Source organism: Carlito syrichta, unplaced genomic scaffold (assembly GCF_000164805.1).
Source record: "Carlito syrichta isolate Samal-C Ts95f unplaced genomic scaffold, Tarsius_syrichta-2.0.1 Scaffold308795, whole genome shotgun sequence".
In the NCBI taxonomy this organism is placed as follows: Eukaryota; Metazoa; Chordata; class Mammalia; order Primates; family Tarsiidae; genus Carlito; species Carlito syrichta.
In genome coordinates this window covers 287,145-306,598 of record NW_007252891.1, presented here as the reverse complement: position 1 = coordinate 306,598, position 19,454 = coordinate 287,145, and the positions used below count along the sequence as shown (strand labels likewise).

The 19,454-nt window shown below is 37.7% G+C and overlaps 1 protein-coding gene across 4 annotated transcripts in view; it reads left to right on the top strand.

Moving 5' to 3' along the window:
* PPP2R5E (protein phosphatase 2 regulatory subunit B'epsilon) overlaps positions 1–18,888 on the top strand; it is a 161,899-nt gene extending 143,011 nt beyond the window's left edge. For 3 of the 4 annotated variants that reach the window (XM_008065704.1, XM_021716358.1, XM_021716359.1), the window contains exons 8-14: positions 288–396; positions 2,106–2,159; positions 2,263–2,313; positions 3,547–3,666; positions 7,051–7,178; positions 9,186–9,287; positions 14,139–18,888. In XM_008065704.1, coding sequence (XP_008063895.1) covers positions 288–396; positions 2,106–2,159; positions 2,263–2,313; positions 3,547–3,666; positions 7,051–7,178; positions 9,186–9,287; positions 14,139–14,238 — 664 coding nt within the window. In that variant the 3' untranslated portion in view covers positions 14,239–18,888. The remainder of the gene's footprint in view (positions 1–287; positions 397–2,105; positions 2,160–2,262; positions 2,314–3,546; positions 3,667–7,050; positions 7,179–9,185; positions 9,288–14,138) is intronic. The other variant, XM_008065705.1, reaches the window with a different exon arrangement.
* The last annotated feature ends 566 nt before the right edge of the window (positions 18,889–19,454 follow it).

The window sequence follows — 19,454 nt, the reverse complement described above, 5'->3', positions numbered from 1 at the left end:
AACCAAAAGATTTTTGATAAAGAACTTTTGGGAACCATAGGACTAATTTTAGGAGCTCGGGAGCCTTTGTTGAGTGATCACACATGAATTTTCTTCCCTTCAGTTTCCTTCCTACTTATTGTATTCTTTGAAGTAACTAAGACATCTTGAATGCCTCAGGGGTGGGTACTGGAATTGTTCTAGAAAAACATAAACTCATAAAGTTTAAGCAATCTAATAGGAACACTGTGTCTCAGTTTAGCTTGTTGTGGTAGCATTACTAACTTGCATCTTTTTTCTTTTTCCAGTATTATCAATGGCTTTGCTTTACCTCTTAAGGCAGAACACAAACAGTTTCTGGTGAAAGTGCTGATCCCTTTACACACTGTCCGGAGCTTATCACTCTTCCATGCCCAGGTAGAATTTTGAACTTCTACTTTTTGAAAGCAAAATAAAAGGATTTCAAACTCTGTGTTTCATCAATATTGATATATCCTTAATTTCGTCCTTTTTTTTTCAAAGCAGGATTTATTGAGAGAACAGAAAAGCTTCCACAGAGGGAGGGGACCCGAGGGGGTTGCCCCATCCTTAATTTCTTAAAAAAGAGACTTATTAAAGTTGAAAATACTCCCTGAGGAAAATAAAACTATGTTGATTCTTTTCTGTGCCCAGTAGAATCATGGAAATATTTTTTAAATGGGAGGAGCCTATGTTCAGTCATCCCATTTTATAGAGAACTTTAGATGACTTGCCCAAGTTTACACAATTATTTACTGAACATAATAAAATGTGTGTGAGCTTCTCAAATGTAGATTTGGGACAAGTGCAGTCATTTTTTAGTGTTCTTGAAGATTGTGTTCTCTTCTCATTTTGCATTGGTCAGTCAGCTGTCCTTTTGGCCCCTTTCTAGTTCATTCACTATTTCCTTATCACTTTCTACATATAAACACACAAGTCAGCAGGTTCACTTTTTAAAAGTAGTCTTCATTACGTTAGACAACATGTCCTGTCTTGTCCCACTCTAATTTCTGTGCTAACACTGCCTTGCATGGTAAGTGTGTCATCGGGTTAGATGAGCAATCCAGTGGTATTTTTAATTTTAGTATTCCAGACCCCGACTCCCTCCTCCCCCGATGGGAATATTTTGAATTTGCATAAAAATATAACACATTTTTCTAAGCAGCGTTCCTCCTTAAATATGAAATTCTGTATTTCGTGGAAAAATTAGTCCATATGTTTCTAATTTAGAAACATCATCAAAATGTTCTTTTGCGAGGGTGGTTTTTTTGTCCAAGAATCTTTACAAACCCTTTTACAAAGCTTGCCTTTGGTTTTTGGAGTGGGATATCACATTTTGTGATTATTTAAAAAAAAATTTTTACTTAGATGTGTTAGCATCTGATATGGAACTCTTTTTACATTTCTCCTGGTTTGACTTGCAGGTTCAACCTTTTATCTCTTGATGAAGCTGCTTTAGTTCGCATGTGCCATTTCAGGCAGTCAGCAAGGTTCTTATCAAGTACCTACTTAATAAAAGTAGAGGACTCTTCTGGAACCCCAGTAAGCCCCAGAACTGTTTTTTAGTATTAGCAAGGAGATAAAGGAAGCCCATGAGGTGTAGCTCAGACTGTATGTGAGTGAGATACTTGTACAATACACTGAATGTGATATTTCATCTCTGCCTTTCATTAGCTGAATACTTCATATCCCAATATACTTTAAAAAAAATTTCTCCTGGAGCCTTATTGGTGTCATTCTTTGGCTTGAAAAATAGCTCTGCTTTATATATTTTTACATTTTGATGATGGTTAAAATGAATTGAATATGAAGTTATTAAAACCAGTCTGAAAACTTTTAGGAAGTTTTTTTTTTTTTCGAGTTGGGGTCTCTGTCTTCCAAGTTGGAGTGCAGTGACACTATCATGGTCACTCGCTGCAGCCTCTACCTCTTGTGCTCAGGCAATTCTTTTGTAGGGATGTGATCTTGCTATGTTGCCCAGACTAGTCTTCAACTGCTGGCCTCTGGCAATCCTCCCACCTCCTGGTCCGGCCTGGGAAGTTTTAATAATACATCTTCTGAGCCCTTAATATATAGAATTTTAAAGTTTGTCCTTTTTTTCTCTTCAGCTGGCATATTGTATAGTACAGTTTCTGGAGAAAGATCCTTCACTCACAGAACCAGTAAGTATTTTTCCCATGATTTCAAAAATGTTCAGAAAATCACCATTCATGGAAGTGTATATGAAAAATTAAATGCCATTTGTTTTTCTCATTTTCATTTTAGGTTATTAGAGGGTTAATGAAATTTTGGCCTAAAACATGTAGTCAAAAAGAGGTAAGTGCTTAATGTCAGTGAATGTTAGTAGCTTACTACGTGCTTTGCAGTTGCGCATGGGGCTGTGCATGTGTAAAAAGGCATCATCTCATCTAAACCTCATTAAGCTCCATAAGGCAGGTCTGTAAATATTCTTATTTTACTAGTTGTGAAACTGTAGAATTGAAATCGCCTGCCCAGGCACACTAAGTAAGAACAGATGACTAGGCCAGAACCTGCCTCCATGACACCTGAACCCTGGGCTTTGCCCCGTGCAGCTCAGCTTCAGGTAAGCCCAGGCCAGGACCCACTTACGTGTCCAACCGTCGGTTGATGTTACCTTCCTAGCGGCCCCCTTCCTAGGAGAGAGGTTTTGCTGTCACTGCAGCTAGATACTAGGGCAACCTGCCCAAATACCCACTTTAAAGCATAGCATAGGTGGAGTCTTACTTTGTGTAATCTTAAAATATGCAACAGGCCTTTAGTTTCAACCATTCCCAGGTGGCCCTGGAACGTTCAGACCTACCACCCTTTGTTCCTTTGCTGAGAAATAGCCAGATGTGCGTACTGTGTGAGCTGGTTGTAGGGAGAGAGTGAGTTGCTTAGCTTGGAGGTAAGCCTAACTGGGCACCAGGTCTGCAGCCACTCTTCGGAAAGGTTAGAAACCATGTGGAAAAGGGCTCAGAAAAAAGGTCAGCTGTTTAGCTTTATATTTGGTGGAAGTTTTGGGAGAACTTCTACATGTGTCTTGACAAATGGCAAGGCTCCACTGAATTTTATTTTTCACAGAAGTGTCCTTCTTCTCAAATCAGTTTCAATTTTCCAAACCCTATTTATACAATTTCAGAAAATCATCTCATTTCTTAATACCCGTTAGGTATAATTAAGCTACGGGTTGCTACTGAGATGAATATCAAGATATCAAAGCATTGTCATTTTTTTCATATTTTAATTGTATACCTAATTTTTCTAAGAGAATGATTTTTTTTACGGCTAAATAGGTAAACTGGTTCTTATTTCTCTGTCCTTTTCCCATTATATTTGAAACAATTGACTGTACCATTATTTAACAAGTACCCTATGGTGAATAATTTGCAACATGAACATCTTCTTACATGGGTGATGCCTGGCTCATTTATGTTTGGTTTTGTGTTTAAATTTTTCTCAAACTGTCTAGACTGTCATGAATTCTCATTGTTCATCGAAATTGTTTCCTGGCTTGTCTCACAATTTGTGCTTTGCCTGCACTTACAGGTCATGTTCCTTGGGGAGCTGGAGGAAATATTGGATGTGATTGAACCTTCACAATTTGTTAAAATTCAAGAACCTTTGTTTAAACAAATTGCCAAGTGTGTATCTAGCCCCCATTTTCAGGTGAGTCATAGAGAGGACACAAGCCATAGTGGCCTACACAACGTGAATTATTTTGGTTAAATTTTATGCGAGTTGGAGAAAATGTAACGGACACTAGCTACCTACTTATTTGTATTGTGTCACATGATAAAAGTAATTTTAACAGTAGCTGCCTTTATCTTGAGCACCTGCTGCATGCCAGCAGCTGTGATGGTGCTTTCTGTCCCGTGATTTTAATTCTCGTAACACCCTGATGTCTTTGCAGATGTACACTTGTGAACACTGAGGCTCATAGTGGTCAAAAGTGTCTCGGGTAAATTGCAGAATAGATGGGCTGGTAGGATCTCCATATTGTGTAAGAGAATGCTCACTGATGCTTGAGAGGAAAAAGAAAACTGCAGTATTCCATACTGCACTAGAAGCTTCACATACATTAGTTATAAACTTCACATTATCCTCTGAATCTTTTCTATTAAAAAAAATGACGCTCAGTGATTTGCTCAAGGTCTCAAGTTAATAGGAGTGGAGTCAAATTTTGATGTTGTATAGCTTCTTGCTGAAGTCCATGACCTTCCAGTGGCACTGCTCTGCCTCCTTGTGGCCACTCCGGGGAACACAGGGAAAGCGAACCCTGGCATCTGTTTTCTTGAGCCATTGCTGTCTGTGGAAGGGTGGAAGGGTTAGTTGGGTGGAGCACACACTAGTTTTTGTCCTTTGACTGTCTCATTGAAGGTTCATGTCACAGACCTAGGGAATTGACTCTTTACATGCTGTCGGTTTGAAGAGATTCTTCAGACTGTAGTGCTTAGCACAGAACTGCACCTCTTCTGGATCATCTGATGAAGGACTTTTCCCCTAAGCTGTCGTTTTCCTGCATAGTTAGAGACACTGGCTGCTGATGTTGTTTCAATATTTTTCCTAAAGACATGTTAGTGTGTTAAGTCAGTGATTTAACCAGGTGTGGTGGCTCACGCCTGTAATCCCAGCACTTTGGGAGGCAGAGGCAAGAGAATTTGCCTGAGCCCAGGGGTTTGAGACCAGCCTGAGTAACATGGCAAGACTTCATCTCTACAAGTAAAAAAAAAAAAAATCAAAAAATTAGCTGGGCGTGGTGGCGTGTGCCTGTAGTTTCAGCTACTTGGAAGACTGAGGGGAAAGGATCACCAGAACCCAGCAGGTCAAGGCTGTGGTGGCCGTGAGCAAGCCATTGTACTCCAACCATGGGTGACAGAGTGAGACTCTAACACAAAAAAACCCCAAACAAACAAACAAACAAAAAACAGTGACCTTACAGCAATCTAACAGTTGTACCAAAAAGCAAAAAAACAAAAACAAAAAACAGAAACCACTACACGAAGTGTTCAAATAATATAACACATGTCTGATTAAAAATAGAGAGATTACAGAAAAGTATGTAGATGTTTTGATATTATACAGGGCCTGTTTCCATCAGGATGTTTGGCATTCAAGAGGTCAAGGAACAGGAATCTTTTTAAAAATAAGTATCACCAGAGAAGCTTAAATGATACTCCGAGTTTCAGAAGGAGAGACCTGTCTTAGCTTGGGCTGCCATAACAAAATACCGAACATGGGTGGCTTAAACATTTATTTTCTCACAGTTCTGGAGGCTCAAAGTCTGAGATTAGGGTACAGGCATGTTGGTGTGCAGACCACCATCTTCTAGCTGTCATGTTCACCTGGCCTTTCTGGGTTTGTGCTCCTAGAGAGGGGGCAGTCTCCTCTCTTCCTCTTTTAATAAGGCCACAAGTCTTATCTGTTCAGGACCCCACCCTGACAACCTCACTGAAGCTTAATGACCTCCTAAAAGTCCTTTGTCCAAATGCAGCCACATTGGGGATCAGAACTTTAATGTATAAATGAGGAAGGCACAATTTAATCTATAGCAGGAAACAAAGAATTTTAAATTATTTTATTTGACAGAAGTAAAACTGAGAACAAAGGGAAGAGGGTTTTATTTATTTGTTAAGTGTTTTTTGGTTCATTCAGCAGACACTTATTGAGTGACTACTCTGTGTAACTGGATGCTTGTCACTATTTGCCCCACATGTGGCATTGGGGCCAGAGGTTTCCAGGCTAGCACTGTGTGTGCAAAGGATAGTGGGTTCCAGGAAAATAATGGCTCAGTCCTAGTGATAAGCACAGTAATTTGTACTTAACATGAGCAGTACCTTTCCTCTTTAGGGGGCTAGATGCAGCCTTTCCTTCCATAAGTGATTTTACATATTAAAATACAGAGAGATGAAGGTACTTGTTAGAGTTAAGTAGCTAGTAAGTATTGGACTCATCATGGAATGTAGGAAAATCCAAGGTCCCCCCTTTACTAGCGCCCTCCTGTGGTCTTTTTGAGCATCCCTCCTTTTAGCCTCATAAAAGGTGGGTACATCTTGTACCATTTTGTTCTCTTCTAAAGTACAATTTCTTAATCTGTATGAATAAAAGGAATCCACTCTTTTTTTCCTTTCCTCATATAACAACCTTTTTTAGAGATTTTAGGTATTGTTTTTACAGTGTTTCTTTGAGTTCATAAAATCCAAGATGAGCAAATTAGGCTCAGCAGATTGAATTAGAGTCCATTGATAGTGTCATGGACAGAGGCAAGGGGTCCAAGATAGCGGGCAGGTCCCCCCTGAGTCTAGAAACAGAGCAGCCATCCCCTGGCTTGCCCAGTTCAAAGGAAGGGACATACACAAACTCTGGAAGCAGCCCTAGAAGTGAGGGCCCAGCATGTACCGTTCACTAGCCATGTAACTTTGCATGGACTACCCGATCTCTCTGAACCTCAGTGTTCTCATCTGTAGAATGAGCACAGTGGTGCCTACTTCTTGGATGGTAGTGAGAATGTCTTATTCTACCTGCTGTGTAGGCACATGCCTGCCCATAGGAGGTGCTTAGTAAATGTAGCCATTCTCTGGGGATGGGCAACGGGGTTTTCCTCAGTGGCTATGACCGAACACCAGCATGTGTTTGGCCCAGGGGTTGATTTAGGCGTGTAGGATGAAAGTGGTGAACCAGGAAAGGGAACCTGTCAGAGGGGCTTAAGTGATGGGGAAAAGGATGTGGCATGTGTAAGTAGGGTAAAGATGATGGCACTGGGCAGCTGTGTGTCAGGAAGATGTGGCGTCAGGTGACATGAGCACAGTTGGAAGATAGTGCAGGTGAACAGTTAGGAAACTTCTTTTCTTCCCCAAATCAATGAGTCACTTTGGAACTTTCTGAAAGATTTTTAATTTGCAAAACTATGAAATGTGATTAATATTTAATTTTACATTTGATTGAATGATTTAAAAGTAGTTTTTTATAATACTTTTGTTTGGAAAGATTATTATATTTGTGTTTTATCTTTGTCTCTTTCTCTCTTAATGTTTTCTTTTTCTTTTTCCAAAGGTGGCAGAAAGGGCACTCTATTATTGGAATAATGAATACATCATGAGTTTGATAGAAGAAAACTCTAATGTCATCCTTCCCATCATGTTTTCCAGTCTTTATAGGATTTCGAAAGAACATTGGAATCCGTAGGTTTTCCCTTTCTTTCCTCCTTCCCCCTCCTTCCCTCTCCTTCCTTCCTCTCTTTTTCCCTTCCCTCAGCCTTCTCTCCCTTCCTCCTTCCTCTTTTGCTTAATGAAATGTCTTAGTGGGAAATGCTGTGCTTGTTGCTAAAGACAGATATGTGAAAAGAAAAGGTTGGGGAGATCCACAAAGAAACAGGTAGTTTAAAAGCAGTGCTGTTTTGTCAAAGCATCTATTTACTTGAGAGGCTTCCTGAGCCTTCTGTAAAGGTAGCAGATATATTTGGGGATGCTTATGGATATTGACAAGGTGGCCATGCTCAAACTGAATCTTAAAGGACCTTGGCAGGTGGATGGGATGGGGAAGCTCTTTTAGACAGAGGGTCTGGTCTGTCCATCACATTATGAGGCACAAAGATGTAAAAACATCTGTCAGATTCTGACACCTGTGGAGCTTGGAAGGGCTAAGACACAAGGTCTTTGGGGGAAGGTGCTGGAAGATGGGACTAGAGAAGGGAGCAGGGCTCACGTGGGTCCTCACTGGGTGGATGATAAGGAAATTCTGGAGGGTTTTAAGGGGTAAGTGGTCTGACTAGGTTTGCATTTTAGCAAGATCCATTTCATAACAACCAGCTCAGCAAAAGAAAAAGTTTAAAATCTTCAAGGAGACTTTAACATCCACTCCCATAGTTAAAGAGTTCCATATTTGAATGGCTTTCATATTTCTTTGTGGAACAGAAGGAAAATTTAATGTGTCATTAAAAATCAGCAGATATAATTCAGTATATTTGTAATATATCTTTAAAATTTTTTTACATGTAATTGTAAAATAGCACGTTTCTCATTTTTCAAGTTTGTCAAATCTTATTAATTTTTTAATAGAACTTGTAAAAATAAAGAGCTGGTAAACAATTAAGTCCTATTATACAGAGAGTCTCTTGAGGACCTGGAGAATATTTCTAGCAAGTGTCATAACTGCCTAGTATACTGTAGTTGGTGCTTCTCTGCCACTGCCCTTGTGAGAAAGGCCATTCTGGATCTTAATAGAGGAGAACCTAAGTTTTCCTTTTAATGGACAGAAGAGAGGCTACACAGCAAATACACTTTCTAATAAATGTTTGGGAAACATCAGACTCATGGTTTATTTAATACATGGCTTAATTTTTATCAGTGCCTTTTTCAGTAGTATTGAGAGCATGGTTTTTTGCAAAACGGAAACAACAGATATTTTTGCAAAGGGAAAAGCTATTTAGACTCTAGACTGAAGCCGTCAAGCAGATCTTGACCTTGTCCTCGCATTGCCCAAGAGCTTATTCTTCCACTTGATGAGTGTGGGCTTCCATGTTGGCTGTGTAGCTGTATAGCTTGTCCTTGGCTGATAATAGCTGGCACTAGCTTGCCAGTTATCTCAGCATATACACTGGACCATCAAAGGCACCAAGCAGGAGTGGATGGACTGATGCAGATCACAACAAGACAAATAACTCATTAAACTGCCCAACTTGAGGCACTTACTATCATACCTTTGGATATTAATTATATATATAAATTATATATATATTTGCTTCTGTGGGTGTAACTTCTGGTTTTTGATGAATTATCCATATTATTATTTTAAAAATAAAATTTTATGCAAATTCAGATCTCTAAGGTCAGTCTACACAGGTGCTTATTTTAGGGTGATGTTGCTTTATTTTTATACTTGCCTTTTTTATTAAATTATCAACTGCCCACAGGCAGGTCTATTCTAGGTAACATTAATTAGAAGGGAAAAATTATATTTTTTTCTTCTAATCTGTCTTCTGCAGAAAAAGATCTTACCTTGAACAGTAAAGAATGTAAATCTCTTGATGTGGAGATGAACTGTAGATCATTTTTAGTTGTTCCACAACTAAAAGGAATAGAGACTATGTGGCACGAGGCGCTCATTCAGACACGATGTGCTTTTGCTTTCGTGATTTTCAGCATCCCATTATGTAAGATTCACTCATATGTTCCCTTTTCTCTTCACAGGGCTATTGTGGCATTAGTGTACAATGTGTTGAAGGCATTTATGGAAATGAACAGCACCATGTTTGATGAGCTGACAGCCACATACAAGTCAGATCGTCAGCGGTAACTTTTTAAAGCTTTTTTGTCAGCTGTGCATAAAACAATTGAGTTCTTTCCTTGCTCTTTGCTGAAGTTGCCTAATTGCACCCCACATTCTAAGCAGCATAAATTTTATTTACAGTCATGCATTGCTTGACGACCAGGATACATTCTAAGTGTGTCTGCAGGCAGTTTTGTGGTTGTGTGGGCATCATGGACTACACAGTAAACCTAGACACCATCACCTACTACACACCTGGGCTGTCTGACATTGTTCCTAGGCTACTGAATACTGTAGTCTGTTGTAATGCAGATCGCTAAGTAACAGGAATTTTTGAGCCCTGTTAAAATCTTATGGAACTACTGTGATGTATGTGGCCTGTGTGGACCAAAATGTCATTATTCGGCACATGACTGTACTTATATATTTATTTTTGCACATTCATTAGCTGTGTCTTTATTAATATGCCACTGAGCAGCAAAGCTTTGTGACAGTGTCATTTTGATCAAACCTGCTTTTCTCCTTTTGTTTTTGTTTTTTTTTTAATATTTTGCTTCTGCCTCAAGGTTAAGAGCCTGGCACATAAGTGGTATTTCAGGCTCGTTTAAAGGAACCATTAGGTAGTTTGCTATCGGGATTCCTTCCCACTCTGAACTTACTTGAAATGGAACTGAGCTGATTTTGTATTCCAGCAGTAGAAGGGATGAGGCACCATTAGTCTGGCTTTTTGGCCCAGAACTACTTGAACCGAACACATTCATTACAATTGAAAGAGCAGTAAAAGGAATATGGGGGTTAATAGTCTGGCATGATATAAATCTTGAAATGTTTCACACTGGGAAGGAGCAAAAAAACCAATGGAACTTTTTTCAGTAGATGCTTACAGTTTGTAAAGCCTTTCTTGATTTCATTTACTTGGTTCTTCAGCTTTGTTGTATCTTGCCCAATATGTTTAGCTTTCCAAAACATGTACTTGGTGAGACGAAGGAAAGTCTAGACAACTCTTAGTAGTTGAGCCTCTGGGGAGGTTTTGATCTCGCAGGGGCAGATGTCAGCTTTATATATCATAAAACTAGGACCCTCAGAGGACCCAGAGGCGTGTGCAAGCATTCCTACCCGGGGCCTTGCTGAACCTCTTGAGCAAAGCTCTCTTTGGTGCCCTTGCTGCTTTGCTTCTCCTGGTTTTGAATGTGTCACATTTTACTGATAAAAAGAGCAATGAGGGGAAAGGTTTGATGGCAGAGGACAAAGGACCATTACAATGATTTTTTTTTTCCGCTTAAGTTACCAGGGATGTGGTTTATGAAAAGCAACTTAATTATGGAATATGGCAAGTGTTCAGCTGTAGACAGAAGAGGCTGAGATTTCATACCAGAATTTTGGGATCAATATCAATGATGAGATATGTTGTGCCACACTTGCAATTTAAATAACTTCCACTTGCTATATTAGCAATTGTTGCAAATCATTAAAATTTTAATAACCCTCCTTGCCTCAAATTTAAATTAAAATCTTTTAAACTGTTACTTTACAAAAAGGCTAAAGGTACAGTTTTAATATCGTGAAACACACCACTAAGGGGATGTTGTGCATAACATCCTCTCTTTTAGAGCATCTGAAAGCACATTCTTATCCTAGTTGAACAAGGATTAAATTTGTAGAATCCCATCAAGAACATGGAAGACTTTATTACTAAAATACTCAAATCAGTTGATTCGTGAACTTTGATAATAAAACTATTTTCTGACCACTTTAAATAAATGAAACCCTTGAGAAAGATAAGAATTAACAAGGGAACCAGGAGTAGACAAAACTGTGAAGATAATTCTGATATTCGGCATATTAAAGTGATTTATAATGAGTGGACTGTCTTAATGAGAGAAGGATTTTACAAGCATTTGAATACTTTGTCAAATGAACAATAGAAGGTTGTACTGACAGCTGGAAGCACTGGCTTCTCCATAAATGTGAGAATAGGAAAAGAGTAAAGAGATTTATTTGATACTATCCGAGAAGAACTGAATGAAGGATTTACTTGATGGCAAGAAGTTAATGGTTTCCATTTTGATCAAATTTTTAAGTATTACAAATCTGAAAGTAGTGGGTGGAATAAGTATTTTACACTGTTAGATGCATATGCTACTGTTAGTGCTATGTAAAATTGAAATTAGAAGAGAATTTGACAATATTCCCAGCATGACAATGTGGGCAAGTTTTAAAATTCCCACCTACAGGGAGAAAGAAAAGTGGGAAAGAAAGGGGCTGACAGTAACTATGTCAGAAATATTTAAAATCTTTGAAGGTAAAGTTGTCAGGTTGCGAGATGTGGGATAACTCAGGATAAGGCTCATCGTGGGGGGGGGGAGGTAGGTAGCCCTGTAAAACCCTGTAGGACATATTGCGTTGAATACTATAAGACTCTTGATCAAAAATGTGAATGAAGCACTCCTGTAACAAGATGATGAGTGTTTTAGTGAGTCAACACTTAACTTAAACTACTAATTAGGGCAATGTGAACCTGACATATGTTGAGCTGTGTTCTAGTTGAATGTGCTTACCATCCCCTTCTCTCTCCAAATAAAAATGTCATATGCATGGAATTGCAGCAGAATCTATAGAATTGATTTATTTGCACTCAAATACACGCTCTATGCTAATATTTATTTAGACCTAATATTATCCCCAAACTGTACTGAGAAACAAAAGGTGATAATTTGGCAAACAGCTTGCTTATATTAAGAATCTGGAATGCTCCAGGTGCGATGCCACATGCCTGTAGTCCCCACTACTTGGGAGACTGAGTTTGAGGCTGCAATGAGCTATGTTGCCAGCCTAGGTGATAGAGCAAGATCCTATCTCTTTAAAAAAAAAAAAAAGAGCCAAGTGCGGTGGCTCAAAGCCTGTAATCCTAGCACTTTGGGAGGCTGAGGCAAAAGATTACCTGAATGCAGGAGTTCAAAATCAGCCTAGGCAACTTGGTGAGACCTCATCTCTAGAATTAAAAAAAAAAAAAATTAGCCAGGCATGATAGTGCGCTCCTGTAGTTGAGTCTACTTGGAAGGCTAAGGCGGAAGGATCGTCCTGAGCCCAGCAGGTCAAGGCTGTGGTGGCCAGGAGTATGCCACTGTATTCCAGCCTGGGCAACAGAGTGAGACTCCAACTCAAAAGAAAAATTCATAATGATTAGAGATGATCTAATCTTGCCTTTTATTGTCCTGTGAATATAATTTTTCAGGGTTGAAATTAGCAAATAGGTAATTATATGAAAATTGTTATGCTTACTGAAGTTTATATTGTATAGATTGTGTTTGAGATGGCTGAGACTAACTATAAGCAAGACCTAAATTACCAGAGTATTAATTGTGAAATGACCATAATAGAAACCGTATTATATAATCCAGCAGTCCCTCAAGACTCTAGTGGAATGAGAATATAAAATTACTTAGATTTTTCTAGAAATAACTTTGGGAGCAGGGTGAAGGTTAATTTCTGTTGTTCTAGATATTAATAGAACTTTTGAAAAATATTGGTTGCAACATTTTTAAAAATGTGAGGCATTGGAGTTACATAAAAATTTCACTTGACTCATGTAGATTTCCCTGAGTAAAAATTGTACTGTACCTGAAGTTTAATCTGGCAGAGCCCCCATTTTCAGGAATTATCGGAATCTTAGATTTACAAATGTTATCTGGGTATGCTTTTTACTGGTTCACTGCAACGTGAGAAAACCAGGAACAGTGCAGTCAATTATTATTATTATTTTTTTTACCTTGAATATACAATGTAAATTATACTCCAATAAAGCTGGGGGGAAAAACATGACTAACATCACACATGATAGAACCAGAATTAGAAATCAGGTCTGTCATAATATGAATGCTTAATGTTAAGTATGTTTACATTGTTGTGAAGTAGATCTCCAGGACCTTTTCGTCTTGCAAAACTAAAACTCTATACCCATTAAACCCTTTCTTACCTGCCCCCACTCCGTGGTAACTACTATTGTGCTTTTTATGTGAATTATTTTAATTTACAATACAGTCATGTTTTCCTGGATTATCTACTTGGTTAATGTTAAAGCAATCTTTTCTTTTTTAAAAATGTAGTAATTTAAAATGTCATTGGCAAAATAAAATTTGTAGGCACCTATTTTTGACATTCAGTTTTGGAGGAAATTTTACCAACCAATGAAATCTCAAAGTCAGGAAATCACTACTAAAATGTGTATTGAACTGAATTTGAAGGCTTGATAACATTAAAAAATTAATACATAATAATATCAACAAAGTTCTGTCCATTAACTAAAACTGAGATCACAAATTTTCAGTTTCTTCTAAACTGCTAGAGTTTATATACATAGGGTAGGAAAAATAGATATGAATAAAGGGAGGGTATATTTTCTTGGCCTACTGCATTCCCTGTATCGATGTTATCTTCAGCATCCTTTTTGAGAATCTATTTGGAGACAAAGAAAAAATAGATTCTTACTAGACCTCAAGTGAAAATAACTATTGTGCCCTTGGTTTTAGGATAGTTGATATATGTAAATCATTCCTGTTTTTATTTCTCAGTAATTTTGAAGTAAATTTTCTGTATTAAGCTAAGTATAAAGAAGTGTTAATGTGAAATCTTAAAATATTCTTGTCATCTCCTACACTGTTCATTAATACTACTTTTATGTGTGTCATAAAAAAAAAAAAAGCTCTTATAAGAGAGAAGAGCCAAAAAGAAAACCACCCACCAGCTTAATGCCAATCTTCTCAAAGACCTTTTAAAGCATACATAGGGAAACATATGTGAAGGGGCTGTTGTGGTTGGATAATCTCTTTAAACCTTCTCAATTGTTTACATTGTATTCTATTTTTCTTCCTCAGTGAGAAAAAGAAAGAAAAGGAGCGTGAAGAATTGTGGAAAAAATTGGAGGATCTAGAGTTAAAGAGAGGTCTTAGACGTGATGGGATAATTCCAACTTAACAAAAATAATGACAACAACGTTACTAACCTGTGGAATCACACATTTATGTAGTAGAAGATGGAGCAACAGTTTTCTGTATTGTGCAACTTTACAGTAGATTTCACATTTGTTTCATTATTACAACAGCACTGTATATACCTGTCTCTAAGTAAAGGAAAAAAAAAATAAGGACTTCAATCCAAAGTTTGGACAGTAGATGGACTTCTCAGAACTTTGCAAACATAATCATTGTTCTAACCCTCTTAAAAAAAAACAAAGCGGTCTTCAAAGATCTGCTGATGAAATTGCTGTGTTAAAATTCCATTATTGGGAGTTCCATATTATTTATCACTAGCAGAGAGTATGATACAATTTTCAAATGTGAACAATCTTAAATTTAGCTTGTCTTTCTGCTAAGCTGTTAAATGTATTTATAGTAAAGGAAGAAAAAAAGACTGTCATTTCCTTATAAGTTTGTGTCACATCCTCTGCTGAATAACTTGACTGTAATTTGATGTCATTTCCTTTTGCACATCTTCCTGAGTTGAATGTCCACGTGGAGTGGGGCCATGAGTTCTAAAGGTCCCTGATGAAAGTTCTGTTAACTGGGGTGAACATCTTTCCAGTAACCAGGTAGTCCTGGTACTCCTTTAGTTTGAAAATTAGGAGTGAAAAGACAAGAGGTGATAAACATAGTAGGGAAGGGAATTTTGGATTCATGAATCAGTTTATGGTGAATCCAGATTAATGTCTTGAATCCTTTGAAAACAGGCACTGGGACATCACAGCTTCAGTACCTGACCAGTATATTAGTTGCATACATCATTGAGTACACATACCAGAGATGTTTTAGAAATGTCAGAAAGACATCCTTTTGGATCATTTGAAATAAGAAAGACAAACACTAAACAATACAACCATGAAACTGATCGCCAGGATTGCAAATCTAATTGGGAAAAGAGATGAGCAAACAGCTTGGACTGTTTGGAGTTGTTGCCTTACTTTTTAATATGTATTTATAAAGTATTCCAGCAAAAGAGGATGTAGCCTCTGGGAAAAAACAAACATGTTACAGTGTTTTTTGTAGATTTCTCGTTCTATATCTCATCACAGCGCCAGCCCTGTTTTTAGCCGGAAAGGATTCAGGATAAACATTATTATGCATTCTGAATTGGATGCGTATTCCTAACTACTGTATTTGTTACCAAAAGTGGTTCTACAAATGCTACTGAAAAAAATCTGGAAATTCCTAATGTCCTGAGTATTAATAATAAAGTTTAAAAATGCTTTTATATCAAAGGTGCATCGTGACCAAATTGTTTAAGAAAAACAAACAAACAAAACAAAATCTAGGGCTGAATACAGATATATCTTATTGGCTCTCTGCTTTGTATTTAAAAGAGGAATCTTACATCTTGGGTAGGTAAACTGATCAAACCTGTATACACTGTGTACTTACCTAATGCAGTTGTGTTATTATGTACTGAGAGATTTGTGTTTGGGAATTTATTTCCAGGATGCTTCTGCTTGTTACGGACATGGCAGCAGTGAGTTGATAATCCTAAACCATCACCTCCAGCAGTATTCATGGTCTAGAGCTGATTCTGTGTTCATGTGTTGAATTGTGATAGTAGCAAACATGAACATACGAACTATTGTTGCTCTTAATAGAAATACAATATAAATATGGGCTTGTATATTTTCTTCCTTACATTCAAACATAAAGTAGAATTTGCAGTTTTATTGTTTTCAAGAAAAAAGGAAAAAAAGCCACTGACCTTTGTCCCCCATGGCATGTTTCAGGGTTATCAGGTCACAGTGTGTAGGTAAAAGTCAGCTAATGATGGATATTGTTATCCTGGTAACTTTGTAAAAACCAAAACTGACATTGTTAATTCCTAAGAAGAAATAGCAGTTAAAAAAAAAAAAGTCATATGCAACACCAAACATAACATGGTTTAATGGAATTAGTAGACTTTTCTTTTTTTTAAAAGGACTTTAATGGGGATTCAGTGTAAAGTTGGCAGAAGTTGCCAAAGACAACACAACTGACTTAAAAGTGCTGTAGCAAAGGTGCAAGTTCAAATACTAATGATAAAAAATAAATTTGTAACAAAGCTCCTCCTTTAGCCCTTTAGTTTTGACTCTGCATTGCATTTATTTTTGAGAGTATAAACTTTGGTTTACCATTAGTTCATCTTTTTAGATAGAAGACACTAACATCACAGGCTTATGAAGAATCTTTGCCCATTGGAATGGAATACAGTCATTTGGAATGAAAATGTCCAAGATCTTCTTTGGCACCTTACCCTGTCCTCGAGAGTGAAGGTGAAAATGATACAGATATCTTTCTCAGTGTCAATATTGATCATTCCAAACTGAGCAGAATAAGCCAACTTTTAGATATATTTAAAGAATCAATTCTAGATATATGTCTAAAATGCATAGGGCAACTTCTGAGAAGAAACACTTTCTCTTTTTTAAATGAAAGTGACAATGTGACATTGGTCATGTTGTGTGCGGTGACGCAGAGTAACTTAGGTAATCTGACTGTTGCACTATGTGACATATTTAAGGACGTACTTGCTGCATTTGCAGCAGCCCTCTCTTTGTCCCTTCCCACAATTCTGCTGTTGCTGCAACTTGACTTAATTGTGACAAATGCATCTTTGTGTTATATTTTGTTTGCTTCATAATTTCCAGAACTATATATAAATATATTTTTTAAATAGCAAATATCGTAGTTAGTGAGTGATGGTCACTCCAACCTTATCCTTGCCATATTGGTTTCAGGGATAGGATTAAGAGTGTCTTTGGAAGAAAAAAAATACACACAACTCTGTGGTTTAGAATGAAGCTGAGGCCTTAGGCTGTGGGCCTAGAACAGCCATGTGAGTGAACTGACCCGTCTCATCGTTTGAATCAAGCATGCATTCCTTTGTCTCATTGTGCAAGTGTCCCCAGTTGTTTTCCTTCAGTGTTTAGTTTTTGTCCTTTTAAATTTTATTATATTTTGCTCTCCCTGACATCTGACTGTTTTTTATAAAAGAAAAGAAAAAATAAAAAAAGTAAGAAATAAAGAAAACCCTCGATGCCGCTGGATACTCACAAGCAGGGTTATGCTCCTTCATCTTGGGCTTGTTTGCCTGGATGAAAGAGTTTAATTTATTTTGTACCTCCTCCTATGCGTGGGACAGTCCAGGGTGCAGAGCCAGGACTTGCTTGTAATTGCACCTGTTATACGTAAATGTATAGTCCTAGGCTCAATCACACTATGGAAAGAAACAAAAAAGTATATTTAGAGTTTTAAAAGCTTTTTTATTTTTTTGTGGGGATGGGGTGGGGTGGGAAAGGGATGTATGAATGTTATTGGCATTTTTAAGTGTTCAGAGTTTTTGGGGGGGTTTTGGTTTGCTTTTTTTTTTTCCTTGTTTTTTTCCCTTTAATTGGATGCACTGACCTGGCCCAGGAAATGAAGAGATTCTCTCTTTTGATGCTATTACCAATGTTATCACAAAGTGACAGTCACCTAGAGCAAAAAGGTGGCACCAGACATGATCACTGATGTTTTATTTGCACATCAATATTTTTATTTTTGTATTCTGGCTCAGCTGCTTCTCTGAGTGGAGTTAAGGAATGAGCCACAAAGGATTTTTGTAGTAACTATATTGGTAATGCATTTTATATTCCTCTATTTAATTTTGAAAATCTAAAAGAAGGATTATGCATCTTGAGAGAAAGTTGAGCAAATTTTGATCTAGTGGAATGTTAATTAGCGCTGCTTCTGTGCACGATAGCAGCAGTAGTATCTCTCTTGGAAATAAACATCCCATATGATGATGTCTATGAATATAGGTTTCCTTTTCTTCTCTCCCTCCCTCCCCACCTTTTTTCTCTCCCTCCCTTTCTCTTTCTTTTTTCTCATCTTCTCTCTTCCTCCTTCCTTCCTTCCCTCACTCCCTCTCTACCCCCATCCTTCCTCTTTCTTTACTTTTTTTGGAATCACTTATTGTAAATAAGTTGTAACCCAAACCTCATGTAACAGTGGGGAACTTTCAAATATAAATATTACCAATGCATTTTCTGATTGTTGTCTGATTTTTGGTTGAAGTATAATGAGAATGACATGTCTGTTGCTTTTGGTTTTGAGGATTTCGCTTTAGCTTCATAAAATCTTTTGGTATTTTAGTATTTCATTGTTTTAGCAGGAGAGGGCAGCAAAAGTTCATTTTCCCTGTTAGTAATGCTGTGGTTCATGATTGGTTTAAAATTTAGCTGTGAGTGTGTTTTTTTAAAACAGCATCTCTTTGTGAGTAGAGGTAAAAATGAAACATTTTTGATATGAAAAGTTGCATATGAAAATTATAGACTGGTTCAACCAGACAGTGAAGACTTCTGATCCACATCAAACTAAAAATGTCACAAAACAATCCTCCAGCTCTGGCTAAAACATACTACTTCTTCCTTTTCAAACACAACAAAATGCAAGCTGAGTCTTAAAACACTTGGAATTTAAAATGTTTTTTTGGGAAATGATTTACTTTCTTCAAAGTGGTAACAGAAACAAAAATGAAGGTGCTCCCAAAAAAGAAATGTAACCCTCCCCTTTCACAGATGTGTGAGAGGTTCTGTACTGCGGGTGCATCTTAATAAAGAAGCAGTGAAGAGTTTTCAGGCGCCTGACTGTTTTTGTTTGTTTGTTTGTGACCTCCGTGGCCTTTTTTGAACCATACAAATATTAGATTTGTTTAATTTAGCTTTGAGGCAGTGGGGTTAGTGTGTTCCAGCCTTCATTTGGAGAAATCAGTTTATGGCTAGGGGTTTGTAACATTGGAGAATGGTTGTCTCTATTGCTGTGTAACAAACCACTCCAAAAGTTAGTGGCTTAAAACACTTATCCTGATCACAGACCTGCAGTTTGGGAAAGACTTGGCAAGAACATCTTGTCTCTGATCCTCAACTGGGTTGTCCCAGGTAGGACAAGAGAATTCACTCCCAACATGGCTGGCAAGTTAGTGCTGGCTGTTGTCTTGGAGTTCAGCCAGGAGTTCCAATTCTTCCTCACAGGATTTTCTTGGGCTTCCTCACTGCATGGCAGCTGGGTTCTAAGAAAGAGGAAGTGAAAACTGCCAGTTCTTTGAGGACTGGGCACAGAAACTGTCAAAGCATCATTTCTGTCATAGTCTACTAGTCAAGTAATCACAGAAGCTGCTCAGATTCAAGTGGCGGGGACACT